This window comes from Cnephaeus nilssonii (assembly GCF_951640355.1).
Source record: "Cnephaeus nilssonii genome assembly, chromosome: 13".
In the NCBI taxonomy this organism is placed as follows: Eukaryota; Metazoa; Chordata; class Mammalia; order Chiroptera; family Vespertilionidae; genus Cnephaeus; species Cnephaeus nilssonii.
In genome coordinates, this window is record NC_137084.1 from 81681816 (window position 1) to 81707143 (window position 25328).

General features: G+C 59.0%; 1 protein-coding gene across 1 annotated transcript in view; it reads right to left on the reverse strand.

Moving 5' to 3' along the window:
- Window positions 1-240: 240 nt before the first annotated feature.
- Window positions 241-25328, reverse strand: part of JAML (junction adhesion molecule like) — a 37791-nt gene continuing 12703 nt past the window's right edge. Inside the window, exons 2-10 of the mRNA XM_079787769.1 lie at window positions 22982-23043; window positions 16995-17149; window positions 14762-14987; window positions 11161-11273; window positions 8307-8544; window positions 5567-5705; window positions 4418-4478; window positions 2975-3058; window positions 241-706 (exon numbers count right to left, since the gene is read on the reverse strand). Coding sequence (XP_079643895.1) covers window positions 623-706; window positions 2975-3058; window positions 4418-4478; window positions 5567-5705; window positions 8307-8544; window positions 11161-11273; window positions 14762-14987; window positions 16995-17149; window positions 22982-23036 — 1155 coding nt within the window. The 5' untranslated portion in view covers window positions 23037-23043 and the 3' untranslated portion in view covers window positions 241-622. The remainder of the gene's footprint in view (window positions 707-2974; window positions 3059-4417; window positions 4479-5566; window positions 5706-8306; window positions 8545-11160; window positions 11274-14761; window positions 14988-16994; window positions 17150-22981; window positions 23044-25328) is intronic.

Genomic DNA, 25328 nt, shown 5'->3' on the forward strand with positions numbered 1-25328 from the left:
ATATAGGATAACACTGAGTGGCCAGATTATTATGCGTTCAGAGATCATAATAATCTGGCCACTCAGTGTGTGTGTGTGTGTGTGTGTGTGTGTGTGTGTATAATTTTTTTTAAAGAAGCACTGGCTTAAATCCTAGAGGTGTATTCATACCCCACTTCCAACCCTCCAAAACTTTCTCAGTCCCCTCAGCTGATTCAAGAGTTCCACTCCTCTCGCGCCAGCCAGAGTATGACGACAGGACGACATCCACAGATCACATTTATTTAGGGACCATGTGCCAAAGGAAACATTCGGGTTGGTTTTCACTGCGATTCTTCCCAGGATCACATCCACAAAGACGCCCTCCAACCTGAGGGATTGCCCGGATGGGGTGCTTGGTGCAGCTGGGCAGCTCAGCCAGGGTCCCAGGGCCAGGGTCTGCTCCAGAGGGCCCATGTCCGTGCTTCCCCCATCAGGGCCTGGGTCCAGAGGTGCCCCATCCTCCTGCCAGGCTCCAAACCCCCATCTTCAGCCTCTGACCAGCCAGGGAGGCAGGACAGCTGGGAGGGGGGTCTGTGTGGCTGGCACCGGGACCGGCCACACAGGGGCTTCTCTGCCTCCAGAAGGTGAGGGGCCTCTCTTCTTAAAAGGCTTGCCCTGTGAGGGGCCCTCCCTCGGCCCACTTTTTCTCAGGTGGGTTACTCGGCGCTGAAGGCCACACTGGGCGCTGCCGGGAAGGGAAGAAAGCAGCACAAAGCACGTTTGTGAAACGTATTTCCATCTGAACAGTCACCATGCGCTGAGCTCTTTCCGCCCATCCGGCCCCATTCTGAATGTCACGTGTACTGTCTCTTTTGATCCTCACCACCCGGGAAGTCGGTAATAGTATTCCCATTTTAAGGATGAGAAAACTGAGGCTCAGAGATGCTGAGTTACCTGCCCAAGGTCACCTCGCTTCTAAGTCAGGGTCAGGATTTGAACCTGTGGGTCAGCCCAGCTCCAAAGCTGTGACTTAGCCACGTTGCTATACAAGCTGAGAAAGGGGCACAGCATGCGGCCCCTTCGTCTAAACCAACTCAACACCAAAACCAAAGGTCCGCCGAAACCGGTTTGGCTCAGTGGATAGAGCGGACTGAGGGGTCCCAGGTTCGATTCCGGTCAAGGGCATGTACATTGGTTGCGGGCACGTCCCCAGTGGGGGATGTGCAGGAGGCAGCTGGTCGATGTTTCTCTCTCATCGATGTTTCTAGCTTTCTATCCCTCTCCCTTCCTCTCTGTAAAAAATCAATAAAATATATTTAAAAAAAAAAAAAAGGTCCGTGCTCCCCCTGCTCCTACCCCAGGTCCACACGAGTGGCTGCAGGCGGGTTGCGCCACGAGCTTGTGGCATTGGTGCGGATGCTGCGCCACACCCTGCCGCCCTGAGGCCTGGGAGCTGGCGGACCATTTTAAGAGGACAGAGGTGCTATTTCCTGCGGAGTTTAAATTATAAGCCACCACTCTAGCCGGTGTGGCTCAGCCTGTGGACTGAAGGGTCCCGGCTTCGATTCCGGTCAAGGGCACACACCTCGGTCGCAGGCTCCCGGCCCTGCTCAGGGGCATCGGGAGGCAACCAATCCTTTGGTGTTTCTCTCTGTCTCTCTTTCTGTCTTCCATCCACTCCTTCTAAAAGTCAATGGGGAAATATCCTCAGGCAATAAAAGTAAAAATAAAAAAGTAAAAAAAATTAAAAATAAGAGAATAAATTAGAAGCACCTACGACTGAACCTGGGCAAGGAGCTTCGAAGACAACTCGCAGCCCCTCCTCTCTACCTCACGGCCTCTGCGAACCCCGGGCCCGCGGGGCAGGAGCCAGGGCGGCTGCGTCAGCAGGTCTCAGGGCAGCTGGGCCAGAGGTCCCTGCAGACCACACGGCAGATCACACGGCAGTGAGGGCCGAGGGGGTGACTATATCCGACTACAGCTCCAGAGAGGAGCTCCTGTTCCAGCCGGTGGCACCAGGCCAGGCCCTGACCTCGTGTCCCTGGAGAGCCTCCAGGCTGTGTCCTCAGGGAGTCATGTGTCCTCAGCCCCGGGTCAGCAGGAAGCGCACAAGCCATCACCCGCCGCACAGCGGAACCTGCGCTCCCGGGGCCTGGGCCTATGATTAGTCCACAAGCAGCTGCCTGTCCTGCCGCTCACCCTTCTGTCCTGCCCCTCCCCGGCACCGCAGGTGCCTCCTCCAGCTGCTATGCTCCCCTGGGGAGCTGAGCCAAGAGCTAGAAGGAGCCAGCCTTCCTGGCAGTTAGGTTAGGCCAGCGCATAAGAAGTCGCTCTTAGAATAAAGGAATCTAGGAGTTGGGAGGGACCTTTTGGAAAGCATCTGTCTTCCATCGCCATTCATCCCCTCTGCCCTCCTCCATCTCCACCACGCTCCCTGGCATCGCCACACTGCAGTCCATGGCCATGAGTTCTCTTCTTTTCCCTCCATCTCCCCCCGCCCCAGACCCTCCGCCTCCCCAGCCAACAGTGCTGTGTGCCTGCCCGCTGTCTGCGAGTCTGCCCTTGCAACAGCACTGTCCAAGGATCAACGGCGCCCCCTTATTAGGTATTTAACCTCACATCGGGCCTAAGCAAGGACCCCTGGCGCCCTCTTCATCAGGCCCGACTGATGGGGCAGAGGCACCCTGTCATCCCACATTGAAGGCCCCTCTTCACCCCTAAAATCCATCACCTCGGCCTTCATGCCCCTAGGACTCGAGGCTGGGCGTGAAGGCACCTTGGAATGAGTCTTCTACCCGGCAGAGCTTCAGCATCTGACTTCCCTGCCGCTTAGAAGACTCTGCCCTCAGCAGCTCCCCCCACCCCAGGCCCCGGCTGTATCCCACCCCTCCAAGTCCTGGCCATCTCCTCCCCCATTTCCTCCCCTCCAGGTCCTGGGCCATCTCCTCCCCCCAGGTCCCAGCTGTACCTCCCCCCCAGGTCCTCCACCTCCAGACACCTGGCCCCTCCTCACCATGGTCATGTAGGTGGCCTCTGGTCTCTCACTTGACTCTTCCTTGGTCACCTCCCGCATGGTGATTGAGGAGTAAACGTGCTTCTGTGGGGAAATGGTAAAACATTCCTGAAAATCAGTGGTTCTGCTTTTTTAACATATATTTGTATTGATTTCAGAGGGGAAGGGAGAGGGAGAGAGACAGAAACATCAATGAGAAAGAATCATCGATCGGCTGCCTCAGGCACACCCACACTGGGGATCGAGCCTGCCATCGGGGCATGTGCCCTGACTGGAATTGAACCCTGACCTCTTGGTTCCTGGGTTGATACTCAATTGCTGAGCCACCCCCACTGGGCTCAGTGGTTCTATGACAGAGAAAAGGCCACCTGCTACGATTCACATGGCATCAGCCACCCACACGGGCAGGCGCAGAGGTCACTGAACGCTAGAGAATTACCATCAATAACGACAATTCCATCATCAATGTTCCAGAAAATTAACTCCTCAGCAAAGAGCCCTCTCTTAGGAACCAAGTTCTTTGCCAAGCAGTCTGTGTTTGAATCCTTCTCTCACCAAATCGGATCTGCTCCGTGGTTACCTCCTCAGTCCTGGGGGAGGCCGGCACCAGCCAGCCCCTGCCCGGCCGCCAGCCTCTCAGGCGTCGTGGTGGGACGGGCTCTCGGAGCCCCTCACCGGGAGGCTGGGCGCACCTGGCGATGCCCATCTCCGTCTTTACTTGGGGAAGCTGCGTCATCCCGTGGGAGACTGGGGCTCTGGAGGCCCCTGCACTGTGAGGGAACCCCACTCCGGGCCCAGACAGACCAGAGATGGGAAGGCCCACATCCCAAAGGGGGTTTAAAAGTTAAAAAAAGAAAGACAGAAAAGGAGCTCAAAGGAACGAGTCCATTTCTCAGCCCCTGGCCGTAGCCATCACAGCTGTTACAGCGAACACGGAGGAAAAGGGCTGAGGGTCCTCGCTGTCTAACGGGCCTGCGTTTTCCCCTTAGCCGGGGCTCCCCACACACTCCCAAGGAGCCCAGATTCCGCCTCCTGTGCACAGCCTCGTGCGTTAGGAAGCGCCTGCGTGTCACCCCGAGACCTGAGCCCACGCAGGGCGGGTCCAGGGGCCCTGGTCCTGCTTTTACTGATGAGCAAACAGGCTCAGGGAGGGCGCAGGGCTGGGCCCGCACCGGGACTGTGGGGCCCCGAGTCCAGTGCTCCCTGCTCAGCCCCCCCCCCCGCCCCAGACATGTTCACACACTGGGCGGCCCAGCTGCCCACACACGCACCCCTCCCCCACCCCCTGGGGGCGTCAGTCCGGCGGTGAGAGGCCCGAGCCGGGCTCTGCGCCAGCCGCTGGCCCACGTGCTGAGACACAGGATGAGTGAGGCCGCCGCCCTGAGAGGCCCAGGGCTCACCTGGCCTAGCCGGGCACAGCCACGCGGCAGAGCCTCCTCTTACCTCGGGGCGGGCCCAGTCCCTGTCCTCCAGGCTCTTCACCAGGGCCCCGGACGTCCCAGAACTGCAAGGCAGGGATGCAGGCGGTTAGCGGCCAGGACTGGCCAGTCCAGGTGCCCTCGGCGCTTGGGGAAGAGGCACCAGAGCCGGGCTGTTCTCCCTGGCTCCTCCCAGCTCAACCCGAAGCCCGCGGCGCCTCCCGGCGAGCAGAGAGCATCCGGGAGACCTGAGGGCTGGGCAGCAGCTCCCGCGTCCCCATCACCCTGGCTCTCTGTCTGTGACAGGTCAGTGGATGCACAGAGCTGGGCCACGGGTCACGTGCTCATCTCCCAGGACCAGGCAGTGCTGCTGGGCCGGCAGGGGAGGCAGGGCCAGCGCGACAGCAGGTCAAAGGCCCAATGGAATCACCCCACAGCACCCCACTGAATGCTCTGGCCCCTTCCCACTCCTTGGCCTTTGATGTCCTGGCCATTTGCCTTCTGCGTTTGCCATTGAAGACACTTTTTTTCTATTTTGGCCTATTTTCTATTTTCACTCTCTCCCTCTCCCTCTTTCTCTCTGAAAATCAATAAAAAAAAAAATTTTAAATAGTTTACCTCAGGCATTGAACGACACCATTAGTTTGTGCTTAAGATTTATACTCTTTGCAAAGTTTTTTAAGTATGTTTTTATCGATTTCAGAGAGGAAGGGAGAGGGAGAGAGAAATAGAAACATCAATGAGGAGAGAGAATCATCGATTGGCTGCCTCCTGCACGCCCCCTACTAGGCATTGAGCCCACAACCCTGGCCTGTGCCCTGACTGGGAATCGAACTATGACCTCCTGGTTCATAGGTCGATGCTCAACCCCTGAGCCTCACTGGCCGGGCAGGACTTAGACTCTTAATTCTGCTGCACCTAGACCACCTTTTTAAAGGAGCTGCTGGTCTTTGTAAAACACCGACACCAAGGAGGCGGGTGTGGGGATGCTCACGGCCCGGGAGCAAGGGGCAGTCACTATGCCGGGGGCATCTGACCCCACATCGTGCACAGAGGACGCTCCCTTCTGAAACAGCCCTTCTGGAAGAGGGCACCGCTCGGGCCGGTCCTCCCCCCCTCGGGAAGAAGCAGCCTGGCACCACCAGCCCCCGTCTCAGGCGAGAGCGACCTGTACCTCTTACTCCCCTGGATCCTCCTCGCAGCCAGGATGAGCACCGGAAACAGCAGGACAGTGGCGCAGACGATGCCCACGATGATCACCAGCTGGGTACCGCCCAGGACCTCGGGTCTGCGGGCCACGGCGGTCACCAGCGCTGGGGGGGGAAGCAATGGGGAAAGGGCTGAGACCCCCAGTTACAGGCACAGCAGCCACAGCCAGGCAGGAAGTGGGGAGAGGGCCGACTCCACCCGTGTTGAAGCACTAGGACTCCCGCTGTCCCCAGTGACTGAGAACCGAAGCCTGATGCCCTTGCGTAGGTGGCAGGAGAGGCGACCTCCCCTAGAGTGCCCTTGTGCATTAACAATTCTATCTTCAAACTTGGGTCACAAATGACGTGGACATAACAGACTCCTAGAGGCTACTGATCTTTCTACGGGAAAGTGATTGTTTTTTAAAATATATTTTATTGATTTCAGAGAGGGAGAGAGAGAGAGAAACATCAATGATGAGAGAACCATGGATCGGCTGCCTCCTGCATGCCCCACACTGGGGATCAAGCCCACAACCTGAGCATGTGCCCTGACCGGGAATCAAACTGTCAGTGCTCAACCACTGAGCCGCGGCAGCCGAGCGAAGTGATTCTTTTCCAAAGGCTCTATGCTGCACAGCTCAGCCCACGGCAGGACGCCACGTGAGGCCTTCAGAGGCACTTTCCCGCACAGGGTGCCCTTCGCTCGTTTCCTCGGTTCATTCTAAACACACACAAATACGGATCTGGCTTTTGTCCTGGAGGCAGGAGAAGCGCTGAGAGGTCATCACGATGGGACTGAGTGCTGGGACCTGCGGCTGAGGAAGCCGGACCGGCTGCTGCAGGAAGAGGGAGCCCCAGCCAAGCATGAGAGCAGAGACCAGTCAGAGGCCTGAGTTCAAGACAGAGATAAAGACACCAGCACGAAGGCGGTGGGATGGACGGGGAAGAAGGCAGATCCAGAGTCAGGCACAGAAACGACAGGACCGGTCATCGGTTAGACGGGGTCCTGGGAACCGGCAGCAGCGAGCACAACGGGTAGGGGGCGCCGTTCGCTGGGACGGGGGGGGGGGGGGGGGGAGGGGGCTCCAGTGAGGCGATGGGCGGGGTGGAGGAGGTGGGCTGGGAAGAGGTGTCCGCGGCTGGATGTCTTGTATTTGAAGGACTTGGGGGGCATTGGGGTGGACCGCATACAGCTCTACAGAGATGGACAGACTGTGTCCCACACAGAGTGTGTGGCGTCCCATCCCGCTGAGGGAAGGAGGCGGGATGTGCGAGTGCCTTCGGGAACCAAGCGAGGCAGCAGCGGCCGCCAGAATGCAGTGCATGGAGGGACGAGACGATGGGAAGTGAGATGAGAGACGCCGCACGCAGCCCTGCAGCCAGCATCCCGCCAGCCAAACCACCCCCTGGTGCGGTCAGGCTGCACAGCTCTGCACACGCCCAGCACCCTGAGCTCTTTTCCTATCTCAATAAAGCTGTTTTAGGGGAAAGTAAGTGCCCTGCCGGTGTGGCTCAGTGGATAGAGCGGCATCCTGCGGACCCAAGGGTCCCGGGTTCGATTTCGGTCAAGGGCATGTAACTCGGTTGCAGGCTCCTCCCTGGCCCGGGCCCTGGTTGGGGGCTTGCAGGAGGCAACCAATCAATGTGTTTCTCTCACATCACTATTTCTCTCTTCCTCTCTCTCTAAAAATCAATGGAAAAATATCCTCGGGTAGATTAACAAAAGAAAGCAGAAAGCCATAGGATGAGAGCTAAGCAGACGAGAAGGTGAGGTAGGAGGAGAGGTGAGCATGTTTACTCACTGAACCTTAGGAGTCACTGACAGGGCGGGGGAAGGAGCGGGGGCGGCACCTGCGCGCAGGGCTGGGTGGAGGGCAGGGCCAGGGGCTGCGGGGCGACCGAGCAGCTGTGGGGGAGGGCTGGAAGGTGACCGAGCTCCCACTGGCCAGTCCTTTGTCTGTGAGGCTGGGTCAGACTCCGGAGGGTGAGAAAGCCTCTGCCCTGCTTCCCTCGGCAGCTGGGACTCTGCTGCAGACAAGAAGGTGCCTCCACAGACTGAAGTCCCAGGCCAGGCATCAGGGTAGCTCCATCCTGCCCCCATCCCCCTCCAGCCAACCACAGCCAAGCCCTGAGGCCCTGGTGCAATGCAGACTCCACAGCCACATCCTGGCTGCTAACTGGGTTAAGGTTTACCTCTAACCCTCACTTAGCAACCTTTCAGTCAACACGGCCTTCGTCCTCCTCCACGCCGGCCTCCCTGCTGTTTCCCAGAACACAGCGCCTTTGATCAGAAACCCCCACCTACTTCTGGTCTGGTGCCTTCCTGTCTCTGTTCTTTGCTGCTTCCACCGGCTCAGGGTCCCTTCACCCTCCACCCCAGAGCACACAAACGGTCTGAACTTCAACTCCAGGCCATCTGCGTCCGGACCTTCAAGCTGGCAGACTGCGCTGGCCACGGGGAGGTCTGGCAGGGGCCGGGCTCCCTGAACGTACCGGCTCCTTTTCACGGACCCGCCGGCAAGGCCAGAACCAGGGTGAGGCCACCACGCTGCCCAGGGCCACACATTTAAAGGGCACCAGCCTCAGGGCCGGGCCAGCACGGGGTCAGCCCCCGAGAGTGATGCCTCCTGACCTTTCGCACCCGCAGGCCTCCCGGGCCTCGCTAGTCCAGGCCACGCTACCCAGCCACGGGGTCCCTCCCGCCCCCGGCCACGTGTTACACACTTTGGGGCTCTCTCTGAATCACGCGCAGCACAAAGGTTTTCCTGAAAGTCAGGTCCCCCAGCTGGATGCTGCAGGTGTAGCTTCCCGTGTCGGATTCCCTCACTCCCTGGAGCAGGACGGAGCCGTCGTTGTGCACCGTGTCCCCCTCCAGCGTGAGGCGGTTCCGGAAGCGGCCCCCGCTCGGGGAGGGCCCCGCAGGTCCTCTGCGTTGGGCGTAATAGTGCAGCACCACCTCCTCCTAGAGGGGAAAGGCGAAACGCGTGAGCCTGCCAGGTGGGGGGGCGGGGAGGTGGAGGCCCCCAATGTGTAAGCAGCACAGGTGTTGTCAGCAGGGGCGGTGCGAACACAGGCGTGTGCGGGCACGTGGCGCTGGGAAGGAACTCCCACACACCAACACGTTCCATCGGGAGAGAGCGGTGCGGAGTGAGGATGGGGCTTTCCTTTTCACTCTTCTCGGGGACAGAGAAGGAAAGCCAGCCTCACTCTCCCGGCTGTCCAGGTGGGTCTCCCGGGAACCGGGAGCCGGGAGCAGGGCTAGCACTGCGCTCCGGGCGCCCGCCCAGGCCTCCCCCATCCTCCCCCCTCCCCCCCATCATCCCCTCTCCTCCCCCACCTTCCCTCATGCTCTCCCATCCTCCCCCACCCTCCCCCACCCTCCCCCCTCCTCCCCCACCCTCCCCTTTCTCCCCCTTCTTCCCTCATCCTCCCCCACCCTCCCCTCTCCTCCCCCATCACCCCCCATCCTCCCCCATCCTCCCTCATCCTCCCCCATCCTCCCCTATGCTCCCCCTTCCTCCCCCATCCTCCCCCACCCTCCCCCATCCGGCCTGTGAGCGGTGCCTTCCTCAGGGCTCAGGCTGCACCTCTCGCAGGCACCCTCACCCCCTCCACCTCGCACCACTCACATAGCAGCAAATCCCATCACTGAGCCCCCGCCCCCCGGCACCTCAACTCCAGCCCCTTCCCACCTCCTCCACTTGCCACTGGGCCAAGGACCACTGCTCACCCAGATCCTGCCAGGAGCTTCCTCACTCGTCTCCCTACTTCCTCCCAAGCAGTGCCCTCCCAGGAGACGAGTCGTTAGAAATGTAAGTTAAAGCATGTTCCTCCTCTCTCACACCCTGCAGTGCGCCCGCACTTCTACTCGGCGCGGGCCCTCTCCTCTGAGCCCATCTCCCACCTGCTCTCTCGCCTACTTGGGTCACTGCGCTCCAGCCTCACTGACCTCCTTGCTGCCCTTGAGTCGCGGCCTCAGGGCCTTTGCATGTGTTGCTCTGTGTGCCTGGACCCTCCTCTCCCCAGACATGCACATGGCTCGTCCCTTCCTTCCTCGGACCCCCTGCCCCAATGCCACCTGCTCGGGAGGCCTCCCGGGGCCTGCTTAAGCAGCAGCAGCACCCTGCGGCCCCTCCAGGGCGGTCCTCACTGTGTGCTGCGGCTGCTCCCGCATTAGCTGACTGTGGCTCCTCCCCCAGATGTGGGTCCCCGTCAGGGCGGGGCTTTCACTGCGCAGCAGATGCCCAAAAAATACTCATTAAATGAGGACGTGTTGGCATTTTTAAAGTAAGGAACATCAACATTGGCATTTTTAAAAGCTTTTAAGAAAAGAAACGGGGATGGCCGTACAGACACAAAGATGAATAAAAAGGCCTCGCCCCTGACTCTGCTCTCTGTGACGCAGACTCAGCTGGGAATGCCCGTCCTCGCCCTGTGTGCTGGGGGGCCTCACTGGTGGCTGACATGTAAATGCGTGACAAGCTCCCAGCGGTGGCCTGAGACTACAGGGACTCCCCGTGTCCACTCGATGCCGCCCTTCCTGACCCCTCAGGGCAGAGAGGAACAGTCATTTCAGTGGCTTTTCATAGGGATGACTTCTGTCTTAGTTTATAAAAGCTAAAACTTGCATAAAGCTTCCAGCTTCACCTATATTAACAGTCAGGCCTTTGGGAGGCCCCCAGCCACACAGCGTGGCCCGGGAGTACCTCGCCCGGGAGTACCTCGCCCGCCACAGTGACATCCTGGTCTCGTGAACGAACGTGCTGTTTTACAGCTTCCGAGTTCGCAGGACCCGCTGCTCGCCCCGGCCCCTGGGAGCCGCAATCCCAGCCCCTGAAGCCCCTGAAGCCCCCTCGCGACAGGGGTCTGTCTCTACCACATGAGTGGGGCGAGGGGCGCAGAGAAAACTCACAAAGTAACCCACATAAGAGCACAGTTGTCATTGTGCTTCTCTCTGGCCCACAGCGTTCCTGCTTGAGCCCCAGGACCCTGCCTTGTTCTCCCAGGAACTCTACGAAGAGAAGCAGGGACGGGGGGGCTATATGTAGTGGCCGAGCCATGCAGATGCCGCACACGCACCACCTCATACACGTCTCCGCTGCCACACAAGTCAGGCGTCTCCTCCTCCTCCTCGCCCTCCTTCTTCTTCCTCATCATCTTTTTTTTTTTTTAATCCTCACCCGAGGATATTTTTCCATTGATTTTTAGAGAGAGTGGAAGGGAGAGGGAAAGACAGAGAGAAACATCGATGTGAGAGACACATTGAATGGTTGCCTCTTGCACGCGCCCTGACCAGGGCCCAGGCTGGGGAGGAGCCTGCAAACGAGGTATGTGCCCTTGACTGGAATCAAACCTGGGACCCTTTGGGCTGCAGGCTGATGCTGTATCCACTGAGCCACACCAGCCAGGGCTCCTTCCTTATCTTATCATATTCACTAGAGTTATTTTTCCCACCAAAAAGCTGAAGTGGCCCAGCCAAGTGGCCCAGTGTGCCACCACATGGCACCGGATGCCTGGATTCCCCCACTCTCCTGCTACCAGCGGCTCCTACCACACAGAGGCGGTCCCTCCTCGTTACCTCGGCGTGCTTCCCTGGTGAGAACGTCCAGTCGACCTTGGTCATGAGCTTCTCTTCCGTGCTCTGGAAAGCACAGCCCATTAAAGCTGAATCACCCACATGGACCATGAGCTCTGGGATAAGAGGATAAATCAGGTCAAACCCAAGGTATGCTCAATAGAGGCCAAAGAACTTCGAGAAGAGATAATATTGGCTGCAGATCCTCACAGTAAGATCAACGTTACCAACCAACACGGCACACATCCTCTCCACGGTGCCCGATGCCCCGTGCAGATACGAATCCAGAAGCTCCCTCACACCACACGGCGCCCCCAAGGAGGAGAGCCCTCCAGCCGCCCGTGCGCATCCAGGCGCGAGTCCTGCTGTCTTCGTGCGACAAACACCTCCTGGTCTCCAGTCCCCTTCTCCCTCCCACGGCCCCACTCCACCCAGTTCATAGTGAAGACCGTACGAGACTGAAGCCCACCCCTCTGTCCCCCTCCTGAGGGCCGCACCTCTGCTTCGCATAAACAGGAAGTGGGAAGGTACAGCACTCTCATCCTTGTACATACACTAGAGGCCTGGTGCACAAATCCATGCGCGGGCAGGGTCCGGCCGGCCCGCCCGGTCAGGGCAGATTTGGCCAGTTGGCCGGCGGCCCCGCCCCCTGGTCAAACTCCCGGTTGAAGTCCCGGTCGAGGGGACAATTTGCATATTAGCCCTTTATTATATAGGACAACCCCCGGACCCTGCTGAAGAACTGAGTCACAGGTGGCTCTCCTCAATTTCCTTTCTTTCTGCGAGTTGCCTTAGGACCTGCTTAGGACACTTCTGGCTACAGAGCAGGTCACAGGACTCCTGACTATTAGGTCATTTTCCTCTGGATGTCGTTTCTGTTTCACTCCCTGCCCCAAACCCCACCCTCTCCCCCTCCCCTGCTTCTGGCTCTGCCAGTCCCGGGCTCCTCTGCTGCTCCTTCTGTGAGCAGCTGGCCCCAGCGCGCGTGTACTGCGTGCGTCACGGCGAGAGGCCTTGGAAGAGAAAACAACGAGGAAGAGGAGTCTGATTTTTCGATGCTGCTCTGCACAAATCCAGCGCAAAGCCAATGCAGAGAGGGGCGGGAGGGTGGTGTTCAGGGAGGCACCAGCCCAGGTCTTCACTGGACAAAGCTCCTTCCGAAGATCACTAGGCGAAGTTCAGGAAGGAGCAAACAGCGCACAGGCCGACCTTTCACCCCCACGTTTCCCCGGAGAACGAGCTTCCTGCCCAGCAGGACAAACGCAGAACGGGAGGGAAGCAAAAGAAAATATTATGAACTCGAAACTCTACAGAGGGAATTGTTTTGAAAGTCATCAAAATTCACTCCAAAGAATACCAGGAGAGGAGGGAACGCCCTTGAATTCCAGCAATGCATTACAAACTGAACTCTGGCCCGGCTGGTGTGGCTCCACAGTTCAGTGGATCTATGAACCAGGAGGTCGCAGCTCGATTCCCGTCAGGGCACACGCCAGGGGTGTGGGCTCGATCCCCAGTGTGGGGCGTGCAGGAGGCAGCCGCTCCATGATTCTCTCTCATCATTGATGTTTCTCTCTCTCTCCCTCTCCCTTCCTCTCTGAAATCAATAATAAAAATGTGTATATTTTTTAAAACTAAACTCTGTTTTTTAAAGGCAATATAATAATGAACCCTCTGACCCTGCCCATGCACAGAGGATGAACGTGGGAGACCAGAGCCACCAGGAAGACCAGGCAGCCCAGAGGCGCCCGAGTGGGCCCACGCCCAGCTCCCCACGCCCTCACTCCGCACCCCAGAGCAGCCAAACAGGAATTGGTATTGTTTCATTTGTAAGAATATTGTCTGTGGTGTTTAAATGAGAACTGTGAAAAGAAGAACTAAAGAACTAGAATCGGGAAAATTACCAGCTGAAGGGTGACTTGGCCGAGAGATCAGGGCCCCGCACAGAGGCGCTGTCACAGGGGAGAGGACGCCTCCCCCAGGAGCTGGAGGGAAAGGCAGACACAAGCTCTGGGGACACCTCACCACCCGACAATTGTCCCGGCTGCGTGGACGGATCCAACGCCTGAAATCCGCTCCTTTTGGTTCGCTCCCTCCGCATTTCCTCTAAACAGGAAGAGGCCCCGTTCTGTGGGCCACGCTGTGTGGACACGTGTTGGCGTGGCATCAGAAGACAGAGCAGAGAGCCGCGGCCCCACGGCACCCCAGGGAGCACGGGCGGCTGATTGCTGCCCTCTTCCCAGAGGGCCACAGCTTGGGCATCAAGGGAAAAATGACAATTGAAGAAAAGTAAAGAAAATAAATAAGTAAATTAGGGGAGAGGCCAGAAGCTACCGTCTACAACTCCAGTTTTCAGACGACAAACTCGTGAGGGGCACATTCAAGAATCTCATTCATTCATAAGCGTTTGTTGATCGCTCCCTCTGTGCCTGGCAGGCGACAAAGAACACAGACCCAGGTGACCCGGCAGAGACAGCTGAGCAGGGATGAGCGTCACCAGCGGGAGGCGGGGTGCCGGGGAGGAGCTCTCTAAAGGAGGGGCCCAAACCAGCTGGATGCGGGGGGAAGGGGGGAGCACACTCCAGCGCCCCAACTAGACCGTGAGCGTTCCTGAGGCCACAAACTGTTCCTTCTGTCTCGCACTTTCAAAAAACGTGTAGAAATCTGGGGTTTCCAAACCTTTTAAAGCAGCAGAATTCTTTCTTCAAACAAAATCTTACCTGGCGGCCCCACAATAAATCAGGAACAAGATAAGGGCTGAGTGTGCAGGGGAGGTGGGAGCCTGAGGTCCTACCTGGCCAGGCCCTCCATCCACCCTCCCTGCTCACATCCTTCGAGCGCCCCCAGGTTCCCTGGACCTGGGGGGCCCACAGGGCAGTTCTCACACCACCATCTGCCGAAGCCACTCCCTCCGTTTACAGATGGGAAACTGAAAACCAAAGACGTCAGGGACATCTGCTCGTGTCCCTCACGTCCCCAGAGCGCTGACTACAGGCCCTACAACACACCCTGTGGCAGCAGCGTGGGCAACGCCGAAGGGTCGGGCACAGTGACAAGGACATGTTGTCAGAGACCACGAGGATCAAGCCCTGGACCTGACATTTAATAAATATGGGCCTGACGCCGTCACTGCCCTCTGAGCCTCGGTGACGGCCTCTGCAGTGGAGAGCTGCACTTCCTCGGCAGCACTCTCAAGAGCATGAAAGATGTCTAAAGTGATAATATCCGCATTTTATTTGTTTTTTAAATATATTCTTATTGATTTCAGAGAGGAAGGGAGAGGGAGAGAGAGAGAGAGAAACATCAATGACGAGAGAGAATCATGGATTGGCTGTCTCCTGCGGGCCCCCTCCTAGGGATCGAGCCCCCAGCCCAGGCTGGAATCGCCCTGACTGGAATCGAACCCGGGACCCTGCAGTCCGCAGGCCCACGCTCTATCCACTGAGCCACACTGGCTAGGGAACGCCCCACTTTAATGGAGAGCACTACCGCCTGCAGCTCGCGCTGAGGTGAGCACGGAGCCCGGGCTGCATTTACGCAAAATCCGTCCCCTGCCCGGTCGCCCTCAGGTCTCCAGCCCCCGCCCCCCCGAGCGGCGGCCACGCACCTCGGGGCTCCGCCGGCAGCACGTGCAGCGCCACTTGGGTTTTGAACACGCGGCTCTCCAGCTCCAGGCGGATCTCGCAGGTGTAGGTTCCCTGGTCGGCCTCCTGCACGTCTTGGAGCAGGAGGGAACCGTCGTTGTGCGCGAGGCCCCCCGCCAGGCGCGCCCGGTGCTGGAAGCGCCCCACGGGCACGCTGAGGTTGGCGTAATAGTACAGCACGTAGTCCACCTGGAGGGCACGCATCGGGCCTGAGTCCGCGCTCCAGACCGGCCGGGCTCAGCGCCCTGCCCTGCCGGCGGCGCGGCCACCGTCACGTGACCAGAAAACACATGTGAATCATCAGAAGGTGCTCATTCGAAGGGAAATATTTTGCTATTATTTTTTTCCATTTAATTTTTTATGGATTTCAGAGAGGAAGGTAGAGGGAGAGATAGAAACATGAATGATGAGAGAGAATCATTGATCAGCTGCCTCCTGCCCGCCCTCCACTGGGGATCAAGCCTGAAACCCGGGCATGTGCCCTTGACTGGAATCGAACCCAGGACCCTCCAGTCCTCAGGCCGATGCTCTATCCACTGAGCCGAACCGGCCAGGACAAAAGTGAAACATTTTGAATAGGATTTTAAAAAAATCATCATGTGCCAGAAAGCATCTCTTGCACACGGCTCCATGGCTCACGCAGACAGAGCCCGATGGAGAAAGAGGGGCCACAGCTTTGGGCCCTGACCTTGGGGTGCAATGCAGTACCCACTCTGAAGATCGCTCTGGGGGTTCAGACTCACAGCTCGTGGAAACCACCTCCCATCTTCACCCCGTCCTCTGCCACAGCCCCGGGAGTAGCTGGCAATCGGAGGCCCGACGGGAAGCCCCGCCGGCTGCCGTGAGGGTCCCAGCCTGTGGCTGTCACTCCCCGTCTACCCGCCTCTCGGCAGCTGCCAGTGAGGCACGAGGAGGCATCAACAGGAAGTGCCAGACAGGCCGGAGTGGCGGGCCTGGAGAGTCCTTGCTTGTACTTACACCACGGGCTCCCTCTTACAATACGAAACAGTCATGAGCATTGGAGTGAGCACAGCATTCTGGGAATAGCATGTCCTGAGCTTCAGAAATAATATTTCATTTGCAAACATTGTGAGCTTGTTGTTAATAACGTGCTACGAGGACATTTTCCCCAAATGATCCTGACGTAGAACATCTCCACAGAAGCTCTGCTTCCTGCTATGAAGAGCCCACGAAACATCCTCTGCAGCTGTGCTGACCTGCCACCCCCACGTGGCCCACAGCTGTGCTGACCTGCCACCCCCACGTGGCCCACAGCTGTGCTGACCTGCCACCCCCACGTGGCCCACAGCTGTGCTGACCTGCCACCCCCACGTGGCCCACAGCTGTGCTGACCTCCCCACCCCCACGTGGCCCACAGCTGTGCTGACCTGCCACCCCCATGGGGCCCACAGCTGTGCTGACCTGCCACCCCCCACGTGGCCCACAGCTGTGCTGACCTGCCACCCCCACGTGGCCCACAGCTGTGCTGACCTGCCACCCCCACGTGGCCCACAGCTGTGCTGACCTGCCACCCCCCACGTGGCCCACAGCTGTGCTGACCTCCCCACCCCCACGTGGCCCACAGCTGTGCTGACCTGCCACCCCCACGTGGCCCACAGCTGTGCTGACCTGCCACCCCCACGTGGCCCACAGCTGTGCTGACCTGCCACCCCCACGTGGCCCACAGCTGTGCTGACCTGCCACCCCCACGTGGCCCACAGCTGTGCTGCACCTGCCACCCCCCACGGGGCCCACAGCTGTGCTGACCTGCCACGCCCACAGCTGTGCTGACCTGCCACCCCCACGTGGCCCACAGCTGTGCTGACCTGCCACCCCCACGTGGCCCACAGCTGGGAAGGAGGCCGAGAAGATTCTCCCGCACATACATGCCGAGGCCACAACCGACTGCAAACCAAGGTCTCTCACCAGCTCACTCCCCTCCCAGGCACCTGCGCTGCTCTAAGAGGGCAACACTGAGGAGAGGAACTGAAACTTGACGCGCACGCCTCCCCTCAGCTCCTCAGGAGGACATCGCTTCGCCCTTGCAGACGGAGGCGGACGCGCCGCGAGGCTGAACGTCCAGAAGAGCGGGGTCCTGACGCGCTCCAGAGCCCGAGCTCCTAACACTCACCTCCCGGCCCTGGAGACCTGACCCCCCTCCCTCGTGTCCCGACCTCAGTCCTGTGTCCTCGTTACCTTGGCGTCCTCCCTGGGTGAGAATGTCCAGTCGACCTTGGTCACGCGTTTCCCTTCCACGCTCTGGAACACGCAGCCCAGCAGGGCGGGCTCACCCGCATGCACTGTCAGCTCCAGGGAGGACACGAGCAGGTCGTTCAGGCCCAAGAAATAGCCTGCAGGAGCCAAGGGCCAGAGGAGGCAGCGTTAGGAAAGTGCCCTGGACGCACAGACCAGTATCCATCACCACGGGCCACACACCTGCCCTCCCAGCTGACCCAACGTGGACACGTGTGCAGAGGCCCTCGCTCGAAGCAGCATGGCCTTCCCGGGAGGGGGACACCCTGTGGTCACCACAGGGATCAGACAAGGGCTCTGCGACACAGGCTACCTGGCCTTCTCCTATCGGCCCCTCCCCTTCCCAGAATCCCCCCCACCTCCTTTCCAAAGAAGGAAGAGAACCCTGTGGTCCCTGCTTTCCGGGGGGTACGTAAACGCCCACGCACAGGAAGGGGCTGTCCCTTGTTCTTGGTTAGCCAACCGTTCCCCATGGACAAAGCCACTCCCAGGTATTTTCCCTTCCTTCCTGTCTGCTCTGTTCTTTGGTTCCTTCACAGAAGCTCATCTCTGCATTCGCCGCTGCTTCTGGCTGCCGTGCGTGCGTGCGGGTCCTCGGAATGAGGCCAGCGCAGGCACAGCTCTCCCCTGCGTGGCCTTTGTGTCTGCCTCCTCCCACCCCACCCCCACCCCCACCCCAGCCCCGCCAGCAGCCCTGGCGCCCAGCCTCCGGGGCGTGGCACGCACGGTACCAGCCCACTCTCCCTGCACCTGCTCCAGTCATTCCTCTTTTCACTCACAGGGAGAACCGTTAGACGGACACTCCTGTTTTCAGAAGATATGCTGTTTTCACAAGAAAGAGTCAACATCGCCAAGAAAGACACCTTTAGAGACGATGCTGACAGAGGGGAGGGGGAGGCTGGGAGAGGGGAAGGGACTGAGGGCCACCGATGGGCTGTTACAGAACAGCCCCGGGGATGGGAGGTACAGCACAAGAAACACAGTGATCTATACTAATAAAAGGACAATATGCTAATTAGACCAGGTCAGCGGGACATCTTCCAGACATCCAACTTTCTTCCGGACAAAGCCACGGTGGCGGGGGCCGAGGCAGAGGCTGTTAGGGGCGATGAGGCCGGCAGGGGAGCAAGCAGTTAGGGGCGAGATCAGGCTGGCATGGGGGAGCAAGCAGTTAGGGGGCAATCAGGCCAGCAGGGGAGGGCAGTTGGGGTGATCAGGTCGGCAGGGGAGGGCAGTTGGGGGCATTCAGGCCAGCAGGGGAGTGGTTAGGGGGCGATCAGGCAAAGGCAGTTAGGGACAATCAGGCAGGCAGGCAGAGGTGGTTAGGGGTGATCAGGCAGGCAGGGAGGCAAGTGATTATGAGCCAGCGGTCCCGGATTGTGAGAGGGATGTCCAACTGCTGGTGGGGTCGGGCCTAAACCGGCAGTCGGACATCCCCCAGGGGTCCCAGATTGGAGAGGGTGCAGGTTGGGCTGAGGGACACCCGCTGTGCACGAATTTTGTGCACCAGGCCTCTAGTCTATCTATATAAAACCCCAATATGCAAATAGACTGAATAAAGGAACAACCAAACAATCGGTTGCTGTGACGTGCGCTGACCACCAGGGGGTGCCCGTGGAACATGGTGGGCATCGGCAGCAGGTGGCAGAGCACGGAACATGGCGGCCATCGGCCATGGCAGGATGGTGGAGCTGGTGAGTGGGGGCGCCAGACCAAGGCGGGGCACCGGTAGCTGTCATCGGGGTGAGCCTCTGGTGGTTACTGAGAATTCTTTGCTCCCACATGGCAGTCCCGCCCGGCGCTCGCACCTGCTGTCCGCGCTGGCCCTGCTCGCACCCGCTGCTGGCACCAGCCCCAATTGCTCCACGCCGTCAGCGGGTGCGAGCGGGACTGGCGCCGTCAGCACGTGGGAGCGGCAGTGGCGGGAGCGGGGCTGCCAGCAGACAGGGGACCGGGGCCGTAGAAGGAGGGGCTGGACAGGGCGCAGAGGATGGGCCGAGACCCACCCCTGTGCCCACCACAGCCTCGCGGCCCACAGTTCCTTTCAAGGCGCATGAATTTGTGCACTGGGCCCCTAGTATTGCAATAACTGTGTATGGTGCCAGGTGGGCATTGGAAAGATCTGGGGACACACTTCCTAAAATATATGATTGTCTGAGCACGATGCTGTGAATTACAACGGAAAGATGACATTTAAATTAAAGAGAAAAGAAAAAGAAAGACAAGCTTAGATACTGGCCAGTTTCTATCAGAGAAGAACCAAGTGCACACACGGGGAATGAAGACTGTGTGGGCTTTTCATCCACACTGCGGCCGAGGGCGAGTGCTGCTGCCCTGCCAACAGCGGGCACACAGTGGGGAGACAGAGATAGCGGGGGCACAGTGGGGAGATGGAGACAGCGGGCACACAGTGGGGAGACGGAGACAGCGGGCACACAGTGGGGAGAAGGAGACAGCAGGCACACAGTGGGGAGACGGAGACAGCGGGCACACAGTGGGGAGATGGAGACAGCGGGCACACAGTGGGGAAGGGAGACAGCGGGCACACAGTGGGGAGAGGGAGACAGCGGGCACACAGTGGGGAGACGGAGAGAGCAGGCACACAGTGGGGAGAGGGAGACAGCGGGCACACAGTGGGGATACAGAGATAGCGGGGACACAGTGGGGAGATGGAGACAGCGGGCACACAGTGGGGAAGGGAGACAGCGGGCACACAGTGGGGAGAGGGAGACAGCGGGCACACAGTGGGGATACAGAGATAGCGGGGACACAGTGGGGAGATGGAGACAGCGGGCACACAGTGGGGAGATGGAGACAGCGGGCACACAGTGGGGATACAGAGATAGCGGGGACACAGTGGGGAGATGGAGACAGCAGGCACACAGTGGGGAGACAGCGGGCATACAGTGGGGAGACGGAGACAGCGGGCACACAGTGGGGAGACGGAGACAGCGGGTACACAGTGGGGATACAGAGATAGCGGGGACACAGTGGGGAGATGGAGACAGCGGGCACACAGTGGGGAAGGGAGACAGCGGGCACACAGTGGGGAGAGGGAGACAGCGGGCACACAGTGGGGATACAGAGATAGCGGGGACACAGTGGGGAGATGGAGACAGCGGGCACACAGTGGGGAGATGGAGACAGCGGGCACACAGTGGGGATACAGAGATAGCGGGGACACAGTGGGGAGATGGAGACAGCAGGCACACAGTGGGGAGACAGCGGGCATACAGTGGGGAGACGGAGACAGCGGGCACACAGTGGGGAGACGGAGACAGCGGGTACACAGTGGGGATACAGAGATAGCGGGGACACAGTGGGGAGATGGAGACAGCGGGCACACAGTGGGGAGACAGAGACAGCGGGCACACAGTGGGGAGACGGAGACAGCGGGGACACAGTGGAGAGATGGAGACAGCGGGCACACAGTGGGGAGACGGAGACAGCGGGCACACAGTGGGGAGACGGAGACAGCGGGGACACAGTGGGGAGATGGAGACAGCGGGCACACAGTGGGGAGACGGAGACAGCGGGCACACAGTGGGGAGAGGGAGACAGCGGGCACACAGTGGGGAGATGGAGACAGCGGGCACACAGTGGGGAGACGGAGACAACGGGCACACAGTGGGGAGACGGAGACAGCGGGCACACAGTGGGGAGATGGAGACAGCGGGCACACAGTGGGGAGATGGGGACAGCGGGCACACAGTGGGGAGACGGAGACAGCGGGCACACAGTGGGGAGACGGAGACAGCGGGCACACATTGGTGAGACGGAGACAGCGGGCACACAGTGGTGAATTGGAGACAGCGGGCACACAGTGGGGAGACGGAGACAGCGGGCACACAGTGGGGAGACGGAGACAGCGGGCACACAGTGGGGAGACGGAAATAGCGGGCACACAGTGGGGAGACGGAGACAGCGGGCACACAGTGGGGAGACGGAAATAGCGGGCACACAGTGGGGAGAGGGAGACAGCGGGCACACAGTGGGGAGACGGAAATAGCGGGCACACAGTGGGGAGACGGAAATAGCGGGCACACAGCGGGGAGACGGAGAGAGCGGGCACACAGTGGGGAGACGGAGACAGCGGGCACACAGTGGGGAGACGGAAATAGCGGGCACACAGTGGGGAGACGGAAATAGCGGGCACACAGTGGGGAGACGGAGAGAGCGGGCACACAGTGGGGAGACGGAGACAGCGGGCACACAGTGGGGAGACGGAGACAGCGGGCACACAGTGGGGAGACGGAGAGAGTGGGCATACAGCGGGGAGACGGAGACAGCGGGCACACAGTGGGGAGAGGGAGACAGCGGGCACACAGTGGGGAGACAGAGACAGCGGGCACACAGTGGGGAGACGGAAAAGGAAATGGGGACCCCAGCCCCTCTGCAGAGAATTATTTGGAAAGAAATCAAAATGAGCTCCACAAACAGTTTGGAGTTTTCCTGTCAGGAAGAACTGAGCGAGTTTGCGGGTGGGTGATGCTGTAAGGAGGGACTGTAATTAGCATTCAGCATGCTGTGTGCAGGGTAAAATGTGTTTGTAGGAAGGCAAGAGCGGCAGCCTAAGCAAAGGGAAGCTTAGAGCCATTGGGTAACCTCCGTAGAGAAATGGCCGAGGAAAAGGAGACTTTCTAAGGGGGAAGCCCAGGCACGAACCCGCCAGCAAGTAACACAGCGGGCTGGCGGCCTCCTCGGGCTGCGGGCACCCCCCGGGAAATGACGCAGGACTCTGCAAGTGTTAACACCGTGGGAAAAGCTCTCTGACGCATACACTTCCGTGTGTGCACGTGCGTGCTTGTGCGCTTTATGTGCGCGCATATGTGTGCCCAGGCATGTGCACGTGTGTGTGCGTATGTGTGCCCAGGTTTGTGCGCATGTGTGTGCTTGTGCGTATGTGTGCACATGTGTCCAGGCATGTGCATGTGCGCGTGTGTTGCGCGCACGTGTGTCCATGTGTGTGCACGTGCACCCTGTTGCCTGGAACTAGAGCCAAGGCAGCTCTTTCGTGTACCCGCTGAGTGTGTGTGGGTCACCATCCAGGTAAAAGCACGGACAGAGAAAAGGGAAAGGCCGTGCGAGCAGAGCAGCGGTCATTTGTTCTCCGCAGAGACGCCTGGGACGGTAAGAAAGACGGAGCGATGGGAAGGTTGGACAGGAGACGGGCAAGAGCACCTGAGCTCTCAGCACCTGCAACAGGGAGGCCACCTGGTGGCGGAGGCAGCCAGCAGGCGGGGACCTGGAGGACAAGGGTGCCTGGGGCAGGCGGGGAGAGCGGCGCCGGCACAGAAACCACCCAAATCAGGAAGAGGAACCACAGAAGGCTACCCTGGCTGAAGCATGAAGCAATGACAGGGATTCTGGGACTTTCTTTGGTGATTTCATTTCCTGATCTGACACCAGCGGTGAATTTAAAGATGACAATATGAGCCCTGGCCGGTGTGGCTCAGTGGACAGAGCATCGGCCTGTGGACCACAGGGTCCCGGGTTCGATTCCGGTGAAGGGCACGTACCTTGGTTGCAGGCTCCTCCCCTGTCCGGGCCCCGGTCAGGGGAGGTGCAGGGGGCAACCAATCGGTGTGTCTCTCTCACATCGATATTTCTCTCTGTCTCTCCCTCTCTCTGCCACTCTCCCTAAAAATCAATGGGAAATATCCTCGGGTGAGGATCAAATAAAAAACAAATGAGAAGACGGTGATTTGAAGGGCAGGAAGGCAGAGGGAGGTTTCTCTGTATCACACGGAGCCTGGGCCTTCCGGGACCGACGGCGGCTTCTGAAACCACGGTCGCCACAGACTGCAGTTCCAGCTTAGGGTTCCATTTCCAGCAAACCGAGGGGAAATGAAAACACCCCAGATGGCTTTTCCATTGCTCACGAGACTTCTGAGAATCACCCCCCGCCCGCCCCCACTGCCTCCACTTACCCAGCAACACTGGCCTCAGGGCGAGGCTCAGGAGGCAGAGCACGCTGCTCTCCATCTTCAGCCTGAAGATAAAAGGGAAAACGTCAGAGCACAGTTTCAAGAGAAGTTCACTCATGTCCCACACCAACAGCGAGACCCCCGGGCCGCCGCCAGGCTCTAGGGCGCAGCGCTGGCGGGGAGACAGGCAGCGGCTCCGTGGGGGGCCAGAGGCTGAAAGAAGCAAAGGAGCGAACCACAGAGCAGCAGGTGGGGGCTGCTGCGATGCCCGGGAGTCGCTGGGGCTGCGGGAGTTGAGCTGGAAGGGGAGATGGGATGGAAGTTGCTTTTCAAGAGAGAAAAGCACATGGTGTCAGAATACCCTGGCGAGGACAGCCCTGGGCATTCGACAGCCGGAGTTTCACCTGAACAAGCGGTGACAGGACACTCGGCCTGAAAGTGCCTGTGAACAGATGAAGACTGCCCAGGCCGTGCGCAGAGAAGGGGGCCTGTACCTGGTCCAGGCCACTCAGCTCTATGGCGCAGAAGCCACAGGAAAGCCTTCCGCTTTCTCTCGTGACGCTTTCTGAGACGGGGCCGCCCGCGCAGAATGAGAGCTGGGCAGCCCTGGCCGGTGTGGCTCGGTTGGAGCATCATCCCGTAGATGTTTCTCTCTCACATCGATGTTCCTCTCTCTAAAATCCATAAACAGCCGAAACCGGTTTGGCTCAGTGGATAGAGCGTCGGCCTGCGGACTGGAGGGTCCCGAGTTCGATTCCGGTCAAGGGCATGTACTGTGGTTGTGGGCACATCCCCAGTGGGGGGGGGGGTGCAGGAAGCAGCTGATTGATGTTTCTCTCTCATCGATGTTTCTAGCTCTCTATCTCTCTCCCTTCCTCTCTGTAAAAAAATCAATAAAATGTATTTTTTTTAAAAATCCATAAACAGCCCTTGCTGGTTTGGCTCAGTGGATAGAGCATCGGCAAGGGTCCCGGGTTCAATTCTGGTCAAGGGCACATATCTCGGTTACAGGCTCCTCCCCAGCCCGGACCCTGGTCGGGGCTCCTGCAGGAGGCAACCAATCGATGTGTTTCTCTCACATGGATGTTCTCTCTGTCTTTCCCTCTCTCTTCCACTCTCTCTAAAAACCAATGGAAAAATATCCTCAGGTGAGGATTTTTAAAAAAGATCTCCTAAAAGAACCCTTACCTGTATTCTAATCAACCACAGCCTCCACAAGGAGAACCAGGGTTCAACTGTCCAAGAAGGTCCAACCTGGGTCTCAACTTGGAGGAGAAGTCAGGTGAAATCCTGAACCTCTGTTTTTCACCTATAACATCAGCTACTAATGCAAGGACCACCGCTGATAAAGTAATCGTGCTTTGAAAAATATAAAGCATCTATATATATAAAACCCTAATGCACAAATAGACCGAATGAGAGAACAACCAAACAACCGAACAACCAGTTGGTATGATGTGCACTGACCGCCAGAAGGCGCACGCGGAACATGGCAGACATCGGCTGCCATGGGATGGTGGAGCAGGTGAGCAGGGGCCCCAGACCAAGGCAGGGCACCGGTCACTGTTATTGGGGCGAGCCTCTGGTGGTTACTGAAAATTCTTTGCTTCCATGCCACAGTCCCGCCGGGCACTCGCACCTGCTGCCGGTGCCGGCCCCGATCACTCGACATTATCAGCGGGTGCGAGCGGCGGCTGCTGGCCCCGATCGCCCCTCAGGGCTTCTCCACCTCCCCCTGCTCCTGAGGGGCGATCGGGGCAGCAGCCGCTGCTCGCACCCACTGATGGCGCTGGTCCCGCTTGCACCCACTGTTGGCGCTGGCCCCAATCACTCCACGACGTCAGTGGGTGCAATCAGGGCCGGCGCTGTCTGTGCGTGGGAGCTGCGGTGGCGGTGGGGACTGCCGGCAGACAGAGGACCGGGGGCTGGGCCGGGGTGTGGAGGATGGGCTGAGATCCGCCCCTGTGCCCACCACAGCCTCGCAGCCCACAGTTCCTTTCAAGGTGCACGAATTCGTGCACTGGGCCCCTAGTAACCACATAAGATCCTATTTTCTATAACCTGAAAGGAAACAGTCTGTAGCTTTCAGGGGAGAGGATGCGTTTAGGGCACCTACTTTTAGAAGAATAGCAAATAAGGGATTTAAATGAACTGGAAACTTGTAAGTTTCCATTTCTGAATCCCATCCCAGCAATGTCGATAATGACTACACTGACACAGATACACCAAAAGTGACAGTAAGTTTCCCCCAACACAGTACATCTAATGCAAACACAGACCCCTCAAGGTCGTCACAGCCCTATTCCTGCTCCGTGACCCCCACCTCACCCCACACACATGGTGAGCATGA